Consider the following 12,211-nt stretch of genomic DNA (forward strand, 5'->3'; position numbering starts at 1 on the left):
AGGAAAAGTAAGAAGTGATACTCATTTATTCTTGAGGTTCAAACAAATGTGCATCAGTTTTCTTAGTGACATAAATGATGACTTTTTTTCTTGTTTTTCCTAAGCAACTCTATAATTCATAAAATGTGTAACTTGATAAAGCAGGAGAAAAAGTTAACTAAAGTCCTGTGAATTGAATAAACTCTGTGACTAAAATACATTTCATTTTAATAAAATAGTTATATTGCTCACCAAAGAGGCCATGGTAAATCCAATGACTTCAATATAACCATCATCATGACGCTGAGGTTCGAAATCATGGTGATCTCCTGGGTTTCCCCAGGGCATTGTGCCAGCACAATATCTGCAAGAGAAGATTAAAGACAGAAGTAAATATGTCCCATCCTTCTCATGACTATCATGAGGTGTTAGTTTGTAGTCAGACCCAATGTTTATCAAACATAAAAACAGTTTTCCATTCTTGGTACACACCTTCCATTAGAAAAGAAAATGCACTTCTTATCATCTACAAAATACCAACCTGTGAAAACGGGCCATAATTTTGCAACAAAAGTATCCTGTGGTATCCAACTTTCTCCTCGTTCGTTATTTATATTTCTCACTATGATTCATGTATGTCTGTTTTCTATGATATATCATGAATTATCTATAGGTGGTTTCAGAATTTGGTCTTAAAGGAAGATGTATGCATGCCAGTAGAAAAGAGACAGGGAAATGAAGTGGGAAGCATTTGCCATTAATACATAAGCAAAATAAGAGGTACTCACAGGAGAAGGGAAAGGTAACTATGGAAGACAGAGTGAAGAAGAGATGAAATATAGATAAGAGATTAGAAAGAGAATGGGAAACAAAAGAAATTGGAGAAATAGAGGAAGAAGAATACAGATGGAAAGAGGGAGAAGCAAGAAAAGACAGAAGAAGGACAAGAGAGGAAGAAGGACCAGAGAGGAAGGACAAGAGAAAGAATAATAAAGCAAAGTAATAAACAATGCTTTCTGAGAATCAAGGCCTTCTACTTCAATTAAGCTGTAAATATTTCTGGAATAAAATTGTAACTGACTATATTGAGCACTGCCAAGAATAATCAGGAGACTATGATGTGTTTTCCTAGCCACAGATTTACATACAACTCTCATTTCAATTAAATTCAGTCTAAATACAATGTATTTGCAGATTTTGTGTCTGAGTTGTTTGGCAGGCAAATAAATGGTTATAGATCCATCCCTTCCAAAATCTTGGCTTCAGGGCCTAGAACATAATTTATGCCACTGAGATAATATGTTTATTTTGAGTCTAGTTATCTTAAATATCCCTTTCTCCTGAAGTGCGTAATAGCAGCATGGAGAGTTGACATCCTGGCTAGAAAACAATACTCTAACTCATCCTATTTTTCAAAGAAATCATCTGGCAACAATTTTGAATGAATTCCGCACTTGAATCAGACTGGATGGTTTTTCAACAGTTTTTAGGAAACTGAGAACAAAAAAAGTGTTTCAATTCTCTCATTCTTAGAGGGGGAGGAAGAGGGGAAGAACAGTAATTTAGAAATAAATTAAGATGTTCCAGTCAAGAGGGGTGCCTGGGTTTCTTAAAGATGGGTAAGTACAGACAATGCATGCCACATGACGCACAAAACCACCAACCACAAAGAACACTAAATAAACCAAATCGGAGAATGAATTATCAGACCTAGAAATCTTTAATTACCCATTTAGATAACTGATCTTCATTGTTTACATCTGAAACTTTTCTGTTATGAAAACAGATAACCTCAAGTCAGAGTTCACGTCAAACCAAGGAAACAATATAAACAGAGCTTACCTGGGTATATTTAAAAATACTATACACTGGAACTTCAGTTCCTGAATCTTTGGGGTGAGATCTGTTCCATCACACTGAAACAATCAAAACAGAAAAGGGGTTTTGAAGTAGTCACAAGTCTAAAAACCTATGAAAGATAACTAGTTTGACAATAGTACACACCATGGTCTCTTTCTCCTTGCCCTATCTCTGCTTAAGAGAATGCCGGTCACAGTGATTAAAAATATATTCTGGTTATAGCTTTACTGGACCCAGGGTACAGAGGTTGGTTTTGTTTGCACTTAAGGTAAGAACAAAACCTCCATTTGATTAAAATGATTTCTTCTCTGGTCTCACAATCAAAGGAAATATTATCATTCTTAAAAATGGATGATTATTAGTTATCTAGACTGATGGTGTCAACATTAAAAGATTTATGAACACTTAAAAGAAGGAAAAGAAAAAAGCCTCAAGTTAAAGCAGTAGTATTCACCACCATCATTATCTGATTCAAACAAGTCACAAATATAATGATTTATTTTCTTCGTTTTTTGAGACAATTTTTATTTTGCAAATGTCAAATATTTTGAAGACTTTTTAAAAAGTCTATGTACCGCAAACTTTTGAAAAGATATCTATCATACAGTAGTATTATCTTCATTCGTGGTTTATTCTTAGAAACTTAATCTTGTACAGACTCACCCAAGCCGAAGTGCAATGGTGTGATCTCAGCTCACTGCAACCTCAGCCTGCCAGGTTCAAGTGATTCTCCTGCCTCAGCCTCCCAAGTAGCTGGGATTACAGGTGCCCGCCACCATGCCCAGCTAATTTTTGTATTTTTAGTAGAGACGGGGTTTCACCATGTTGGCCAGACTGGTCTTGAACTCCTGACCTCAGGTCATCCACCCGCCTTGGCCTCACAAAGTGCTGGGATTACAGGCGTGAGCCACCGCGCCCGGCCATTCAGACTTTAGACTTCAAAGATTCACTGTCTTCCTGGAATTTAGACCTGGGAATCAAGGGTCTCAGCCTAGCTTGGCCTCAACAACCCTCGAACATGGCTTCCCTGATCTGCTAGCGCTTTCTGCAAGGGTATCATCCTTTGATAAATCAAGGAAAAGTCTTTCATGTTCCTTTCTCATTTCCCACTGGTGACAAAAGTCAAAAGAGAATAACTCTAGTCATGACTATAGACTTTCCGATGTCGAAGGCGTAAAGCCTGCTCTCGTATTTGCTTTCCTTATACCCTTATCACAGGATTTCCCCATTACCTTCTCATTTGGAGAGAGGAGCAAAGCATCCCCAAGCTCCCTACAAATTCCGAAAGAGTTCTTTAGGATCAGTTGCAATCTAAGTATAATGATTTTGCTAGTGGTCAGGTTGTCTCCAGCACCTGCATTTTTTTCCCCAGTCGATCTCCATACAGCCTAATTTTCATGAGTATTCTCAAAGAATTGTTTCCAAGAAATCTTACAATTTTAAATAAACAAATTATTTTCAAATATAACTTAGTAATAAAATTCTAGACATTAAAGATGTTTTTCTAGTACTCTCAACTACTTAGCAAACATCTTCCAACTTACTTAAGAACTTGAAATGAGTTATAAATGACTATGCCAATGAATAAAAAAGTAGACATTGTAAATCTCAAAATTGCATGTTATAAGCAACTAAAACTTAAAACCTAGGATGTGATATATTAATAGTGTATAAAGCATTATGGTTGCATTGCAGAAAGATTATAATAAATATTATTGTATTTAGAACAGAATTCATTTTTTAACTTTCTACTTTTTCCTTCTGGGAAACATGTTAGTGATTCTGGGAACTCATCAAATCATATGAAAATGTGTGCCTTACACTGTATACTGCTTTACAGAGATTTTTTAATATATTATTGCAATAAACTGTACAATTCCTTTAGAATAGCAGTTTTCAACTTTTTCCCAACTTCAAATACACACAAAGGGATATATTTGCATCCAAAATATGTTCCTTTGTATAAGCTCATATATTGATAAATAACAAGAAGAAAATATGGAAAGTGGAACAAATAATGGCTATATGTAGGTTTTTACTGTCATTTTGTATTTTCTCAGTCTAATATTCAAATACATATTTTATATCTCTATGAGACATTACTAGCTATTGCATTAGAAACACTGACTTCACCCTCTGACAAAGAAAAGATGCTCTGTTGTTGGGGAGACATCTAATCACTCTCACTAACCCTCCATCCTTTTCATCTCACACTCAGGAAAATATAGAATGATGTCATTGCAAAAGTATCCTTGTGTCTCTCTATGTCACAGCACAATGGTCAAAAACCATTGCATCAAAGACATGTCTTGTTACACCTATTTGACAGATGAAGAAAGCAAACTCCTCTGAAAGGTTAAATGATTTCCCCAAAGTCATATACCTAGCAAAGGTAGACCTAACTAAATCCCAAATGTTCACACCTAGTTATAATGATTTTTTTCCTCCTCATAAGATATAATTTATATAAATATTCCACCTTTAATATTACATATATAGGCTGATATCACATCTTTCCTAGTTATTTGCTGCCATTTTGGCTTCTCTGCAAGCATCTTTTAGACTCTACTATAAAGTCACCCATGCATGAGACATGTATCATCAAGGGGACTGAGATATGAGAGAGAAAACTCTCTAGCAGTTAGGAAGTTACAGAGTTTGACATCAATCACATCAATCCGGTGACTTGCACAGTACACTGCCATTCCATACGGCCACCGCCCAGCATGCATTGCGTCTCCTGGCAGGTACTGTGGATGCGCCTGTAAATGCAAAACACACTGGAAAGGGCAGTAAAGTTTAATTTTTGCTAGGCTGCAGGCAGCTGAAGAAACAGGGGAAGTTTAATGTAAGGTTGCTGCTCCTTAAATTTAATAGCCACAATTTTATTAAAATAATAATCCTCATAGTTCAATGGGCCATGTGTTCTTGTATCTAGCTTTAAGAAGGCAATATTTCAGTCTCAAGCGTCTCCACCACTAAAAGATACTTGCTTTATATTTTTATTGTATGAGAACTGAAACATCTGAAAGGGATGCCAAGTGTTGCTAATAGCAGCGGTAAAGGCCTTTGTCTCTTGTTTCAACTGATTTAGGAGATTCATGTCTTATACATGCTTTACTGGTGATTACACATTTTAATTTTTATATTTTCATGCTCCTTATATTTCTTCATATCTCATTAGCTTAAGATCATATATTTTTCTCTATTTTCATGTATATATTTTGTTCTGTTCTCTCTTGTCAAAATTAATCTTTTTCTTTTTTCTTTTTTTTTTTTTTTTTTTTTTTTTTAGACGGAGTGTTGCTCTGTCGCCCAGGCTGGAGTGCAGTGGTGCGGTCTCGGCTCACTGCAACCTCTGCCTCCCAGGTTCAAGCAATCTCCTGCCTCAGCCTCCCGAGTAGCTGGGACTACAGGCACATGCCACCACGCCTGCCTAATTTTTTGTATTTTGATAGAGATGGGGTTTGACCATTTTGCCCAGGCTGCTCTCAAACTCCTGAGCTCAGGCAATCCAGCTGCCTAGGCCTCCCAAAGAGCTAGGATTACAGGCATGAGCCACTGCGCCTGGCCCATCAAAATTATTCTCATTCTTTAGAATAAGATAAATCCAAGCATTGATAAATTCAAACATTGCTATATTCTCATCACTTCTTTTCCATATATCTTTTTTCTCTTTCTCATTCTGTCATTTACTTATACGACTATGTGCTACGAAGTCATGTTCCTTCCTTCTTTTAACTTGTTTACTATAAGGAAACATTAATGTCTTTCTTAATACCTAATTTTATTCTATTTTTGAATGTGTCACCTTGAGAAAGATAAATTTCTCTCTCCCTTGCCCCCAAGCAGTATATTTCCGCAACCTGATATAGAGACCCAGGAAGAAACAGCACATACACAAAAAGTCCATCTAGTGGTGAGGAACCTTGACCAGGTGGGAGAGTGAGTCACCACAAAATAATGAAATCAACACTTCGTTCTAAAACGGAGATTATCCTGGAATAAATATCCTCCTCAGATTATCCTGGAATAAAGATACTTGTTTGGAGAGTACCGGTTTATGCTTTAAGACCCAGCTAACATCATTTTTTTTTATAAAGGTCTTCCTGACCCCACCATAGTCAGAGTTATCACTTCTCCCTTTGTGCCACAACCATATTATACACATGGTTGAATAACAATTTTATTGTTCTGAAGTGACTTATGTGACCTTCTTCAAAACTGAACTGTGAGTTTCTTCAGGAGTGAAACTAGTCTTTTCATTTATCTTCATCCCCAGCAACTAAGACAGTGCCTGACACATAATAAGTGTAGGTTGAATGAACTATACAAAATGATCTCCAAAGTTCTATGCAGTCCAGTGATTCAATATATAAACTAAGTATTTGGGAGTTTTTTGTGGCAGTCATATCATATTCAAATGAAATAAATCAACATATTCAATACTTACAACAACTTTAACATGTTTGGATAGATCTCTAGAACTTCTCTGTAGGAAGTCAGAAAAAGCTGCCTATACCACAGGGAAATAAAGAAGAAGAAATTCGTAATTACATGGTGATACCAAATCCTTGCTTCCATATCCTAGATTCCAAGGATTCCAAAGTATGCAAAAATTCTAAACATGTTCTCTTTCTGCAGAATCCAAAGTAAAGCAGTGCAGTAGTTGTCAAGTTGAAATTTTTCTCTGTTTCCAAACTATAATTTACAGTTTCACTATAAAATTTAAGAACACAGAATGAGAGTGAAAAATAGACAATTCTGAGGGTCATTGGAAGGTTTATTTTGACAACCTTTTCTGAACACTTTCCTTGTCCATTAAGTGCTGATACAGTCTTTCCACTAAGATTTCCTTATTTGCTTTGAGTTTCACAGGGTTTGACTTCCATAAACTACATATGCAGCTTCCAAACGCCTTTTATTTAAATTCCTCCTATCCACTGGCATAAATTTAAACTGTACTGATATTTTGGATGCCTTTTTTTCATTCTCTATTTACTACTATGAACGTGCCTGAGAAACAAAAGAAGGAAAAAGAAGGCACTCCCTTTAATCTCACGTATGCGTCCATGAAAAACACCCCATATTCTGCCAGTTTCTAATCCAAACGTCAATGTGCGCACCCTGGTGAAAACTACGTTCTTACCTAAAATTCTTCAGACATCCTCAGTCTACACAATTCCTCCATTTCTTACACTGGCTTTGATGTTTGTTCCTCACATCCCTTTTTGAATAGCATCTTCTCTTGTTCAACATGAAGCCTCAGGGCTTGCTTAAAAGCTCAGAGATGAGGAACACCAACTCTCTTTCTGACAGCTAACTTAAGAAATACACCTCACTTTCATTCTTAAGCCCAGACATGAAACAGTAACCATAGATAGACATATATAAATGAGATGTATATGTGATTATTTCTCATGTAGTTTGCAACTTTATGATACACAGTGAATTGGCACTAAGTAATATGTAGTAATTATGAAATAAAATGTATACCTACCCCTGCATAGAACATTTTATTTCGAAAACGACTGTTGAATTTCTCTGGATTTGCTTCTGTGAAAGAGGAAAAGTAGTTTTGTTATGGAGACCTCATTAAAGGTAGCGACTTAGATTAGCACTCCTACTTCCTCCCCAGCTCCCTCCTATCCTACAGATCCAGTAGATCCCATGGTTTGGTTATCATCTTTCCCCCAGTTCCAGGCCAGTTAGTACAGTAGCCCAGTGCTACAGGGACAGTAATCCAGGACTATAAATGTGTAGCTCCAAACCGGCATCACTGACATTAACTGAGAGCTTGTTAGAATTGCAAATGATTAGGCCCTAGCCAGATCTACTGAATTAGAATGACTTGAGTGTGGAGTCTATACATCTGTGGAGGGGAGCTCTCCAGGTGATTCTCAAGCACATTAAAGATGGAGGCATTCTAGATGCTTTGTAAAAATTGGAGGGTTTCCAGGGATATTGGGCGGAGATAACAGGAAAAGGTGGAAGAAGGTGGAGAAGCGATTATTTACTTTGACTTTCATAGGGCATGACTTCCGTAAGCTATGTATGCAGCTTCCAAATGTAATTAAACATGTTTTTGAGTTTGACTTGTGTTTGGAATAAAGTAGATATAAAATTGGGAATTAATGCCAGTTTAATTATTCCTTCTAAAAGAAATACAATATATGTAGTTATGCTGAGAAGTGTCCATTTGATGGGCTATATTTTCATCTGTGCTAAAAATTCTTTCCATAGTTAAATTTTTTAAAATTATCCTTTAATGAGATTTATATTAATTGTCTATTTTTATGTAGATGTATTGGCATAATTCTCAACTTAAAAGTATTACATTTTCTTGACTAATACCTCATAGATTCTACTATCCAAGCTTATTTTTTTCACAATGGCTTTCATGAGCCTTTGTGTTACCCTTTAGGTATTTTATGGCAAGTGATCCATGAAACCGCAGACAGTGCCTGTGTTGGAAAACAGTTTAAAGTCTCACTATGAGTTTTCTTGGTTTGAGAACAGCCACTCACTCTCTACTGACAAAATAAGTAAGCTTGCCACAATTAAAAATCTGGTCTTGCTTATCCTGTTTTTTCTTCTATAGCTTAGCTTAAGATTTCTTGACTAACTAGTTAAAAATAGGGGGAAAATACAAATGAACAGAAACAGTAAAAAAAGAAAAAAGAAAAAAAGACTATTTGCTTAATTATATATTTCATAGACAAATAATTTTTTAATTTACTATTTAAAAAAAGCAGAATAACAGCTACTGAAAAGTCCATACCTCTGGTCTAAGTGTATCAGCAAAATCTGGTTCCAATATCTTATAGTTATTTATTTTTTTTACCACCTCTATCCCACCTGCATGAATATTGTACCTATTATTTCCAATTAACATAAATTCTCCCTTAGCAGCCCTTCAGTGGCTGATTTTCCTTAAAGGCTCTGATTTACATGCAGGGGAAATGTTTACAATTCCATTTCATACTGCATCAAAACACAATAAGCCTTAGCAATAAACTATACAAAGATTAATGCTTGACATCTTTAACTAATTGTTTTATAATTACATACATATAAATGTACATGTTCATACACTCAACAATTTGCATATTCCACTCTAAAATAGTCCTACAGCTTAAAATAAAAGAGAAAAATCACTTTCCCCAAAAGAATTTTCTTCTAAGCCTGGTCTTTCCATGTAAGGGTCTCTCCCTGCTCCCTTCTCACTCTGATGCATAGAAACTTCATCATAGTTCAAGGAAGTGAATCATTAGAAAAACTTCCGGATAAGTTAGACTAAATATGAGACTCACTTGAGCTCACTGAGCTCATTGAATGAGCTCATTGTTGGCCACTTATTCATTTAGACCTCTTTTCATGCCTATTTTTGGAAATCCATGTATTTGTGATAATTGTGTTACTTTACAAGTATTATTAAGAAGTTTGGGGTATTTTATTAAGAAGCCCAGGATCTGGATCCTGCTAAAGAATATGAGATAAAAAATGGGGTAAGAAATGAAGAATAAAATCCCCCATGTACTTCCCAAATTGATTCTCCTTAAATATAAGAACGGTAACAGGTCATAAATGTTGGCCCCAAGGTAGGTCCCTCTGAATACCTAATATCCAAGAACTGTCTAAGGCAGGGAGGCGGAAAGTGGTAGTGTTTCTGACTCAGGATATTTGAGGTTCTATTATCAATCATGCCTTCTGGCTGTGATTTTTCTGGCCAATCAGAGAGGAATACCAAACTATGGCTTTCTCTTCAAACAGCATCCTTCCTGCTTGGCACAGAATTTGACCTTTACAGAGCCTGTCCTCTCAAAACCTTGGGAAACCAGGAAGGTCAAAGTCTGCTAACATTGCTGGATCCAGTAAGAGACTTTAAAGATGGGTTCCTTACTTGTATTTTATACTCTAGTGGTTTTTAATCCTGTAGCATCGCTCTTGACTTCTAGTGCATAAGTGCATGATCAGAATTTTCATGTTATTACCAGAATCTGAAAATCTGAATTTAGCTTTTAGTGCTCTGTTATTTCAAATTCCAAAGTATGCAAAAATTCTAAACACCACTTCCTTTCTTACATAACCTGGAGGGAAAAAAGTAAAGTACTTCTCATTTATGACTTTATCTCACAAGTCTCTTAACAATCTACATCCTAGCATGGTTCTGGTTATATATATTCAGAAGGCACTAGGTACAGATATAGATACAGGCATAGACATGGATATATAGTATAGCTATATTAATAAGAACAGAGTTTAAGAGACAGAATGAGACAGAAAGAGAGAGAGAGAGAGATCAATCGGGACTACAAAACATAAGTCAAACCCATAAACTTTATCAGTTCTAAATGGCATGAGAAAATGTTGATGAAATATTTAATAGCATATCATTATTTCATCTTCTCTTTCAAAAATTCTGTTCCCCTAATCTTGACTCCATCTCTTTTAGTACCTGAAATCACTACATGGTCTCATTCACACCTCTGTATCATCCAGTGGGGATCCCTAGTACCTTCCTAATTAATCCCATCACCATTACATCCTATGCTTTCAACCTAAACTACCTATAGCTCCTCTATTGTTCTAAGATGCCTGTTGTTTCTTTTATACAAACAGAGGGGACTTTTTTGTTTTTGCTACCATATTTCAATGGCTGTGGTTGTGTAGTATTGCACTTTAATAGTGTTTTGTGAAGCTAAAGAATATCCTAGTGACTTCAGTAATAGTCTCTATCACTTCTTAGTATTTTACTCACTTCAAATCTTCCAGTAGAACATAAAGATTAACAATCCCAAGACCTGGAACACACATCTAGTCCTGCCCTTTACTATCTTTAAGACCCTGGACAACTAGGTCTCAGGGTCCCATTTGTCTGAACAACTAGGTCTCAGGGTCCCATTTATAAGAAGTTCCTGTCCTGTCTAGCTCCCAGAGTCATCCTGAAGGTTAAAATGAAACAACACTGAAGCACACTGTAAACGCGTAAGTGATATACAAACAAAAGGGAACATGCAAAACACCTGCTAGAAACTTCCTCCCTGGGAGATGGAAATGGGACGTTGTCCTCACCTCTGGATTCATGGAACTCCAGTGTGACATGGGCATCAAATCCAAGGCTGAAGTAGTTATTGAAAACATTCAGAGGGAGCTGCAATGATAAACAAAGACAGAGGCAAAATTTTGTGTGGCCAGGCAGAAAGAGAAGAATAAAACCTAAAGCTGGACCCCTATCTCTGAAGAAGTCCCTAGGAGACAGATCAGCCACAACTCAAAGTGGAGGGTGCTTATGTAGAAAGAACAGGAAATTATTGGATTAATTCATGAGTGAAAGCTAAAATCAAGTAATTTTCTCAAGAATTATAAATAGTATAAGAAATGTGTCACAAATACAAATTATTAAATGAGAATCATTTTTATAGATGCTGTAATAATAGGAACTTGTTATGCTGAAGGATATATATTTGCAATAGTTACAGAGAAGAATTCACTAAGCAAACCTAGAAAGTAAATCCAGTTGTAAAGATAATGTCTAACCAACTTAATCAGTGGATGTGTGTTTTTCAAGAATTTATATTCAGCAAACCAATACTGTAATGTAAAATGAATATTTAACTTGTTTATCCATCACCCATTTTCTCTCCCTCTCTCTCTCTCTCTCTATATATATATACACACACACACACAATCTTTTTTACAAAAGTCATATAAAAAATAGGGCAATGTGACCCATTGGTTATTGCTGGCCTAGAGAGGAAAAACAACAACAAAACTACCTATTACTATTATTCAAGTTCTCATTTAATCTATCAACCCTTATATCTTTATTATGACCATGAAATCTGAAAACACAGCCACACAGATACACATGGAAGCTTTAACTTTCCTTCCTAGAGTCCTTTGGGTCTCTGGCTGTTACCACTGCAAGCTGAATGAAGAGAACTCTGCAGCCTCAAATCCTGCATTAAAACTGCAAAACTAATGTGATTTTAAGCTTCAGTTAAATGTTAGAACAATTAAGAAAGCATGCGGAAAATGCAAGAGTGGGAATGGCTGGTTCTCCCGCTTTTCCTTCTGCGACTCAAGTGGAAGGTAAATATTAAAGTAAATAAAGACGAGAAATGTTTCCAGCTAATTATCCGGTTTGTGTCCCAAATTGAACTGTACCTGTCTTCTCTGAGAGGTAAGTGTTTTAACCCTCAAGATTTCAAAAGTATGTTTTTTACAGTGCTTCATATGCCCCTTGATTAGCAAGATTTTCTGTTTCACTAGAAGGAGAACTTTCTTTCATTAAGAAAAAAGTGAAATAAGAGAGGGAACAAGACAGATATAAATGCAGAAAAAAGAAAATTGGATTGGCTTGGTCTCT

At 36.0% G+C, this 12,211-nt stretch overlaps 1 protein-coding gene across 29 annotated transcripts in view; it reads right to left on the bottom strand.

Annotated features, from left to right (window-relative positions):
- The window catches only part of DGKI (diacylglycerol kinase iota), a 496,276-nt gene that overhangs the window by 217,802 nt on the left and 266,263 nt on the right, over nucleotides 1–12,211 (bottom strand). For all 29 annotated transcript variants that reach the window (XR_010159013.1, XR_010159015.1, XR_010159014.1 and 26 more), the window contains 5 exons: nucleotides 10,915–10,993; nucleotides 7,340–7,395; nucleotides 6,293–6,355; nucleotides 1,822–1,895; nucleotides 232–343 (listed from right to left, as the gene is read on the bottom strand). Coding sequence is in view for 25 of the 29 variants with exons in the window: in XM_063815623.1 (XP_063671693.1) it covers nucleotides 232–343; nucleotides 1,822–1,895; nucleotides 6,293–6,355; nucleotides 7,340–7,395; nucleotides 10,915–10,993 (384 nt within the window). In the remaining 4 variants the exon portion in view is untranslated. The remainder of the gene's footprint in view (nucleotides 1–231; nucleotides 344–1,821; nucleotides 1,896–6,292; nucleotides 6,356–7,339; nucleotides 7,396–10,914; nucleotides 10,994–12,211) is intronic.

The sequence above is a fragment of the Pan troglodytes genome, chromosome 6 (assembly GCF_028858775.2).
Source record: "Pan troglodytes isolate AG18354 chromosome 6, NHGRI_mPanTro3-v2.0_pri, whole genome shotgun sequence".
In the NCBI taxonomy this organism is placed as follows: Eukaryota; Metazoa; Chordata; class Mammalia; order Primates; family Hominidae; genus Pan; species Pan troglodytes.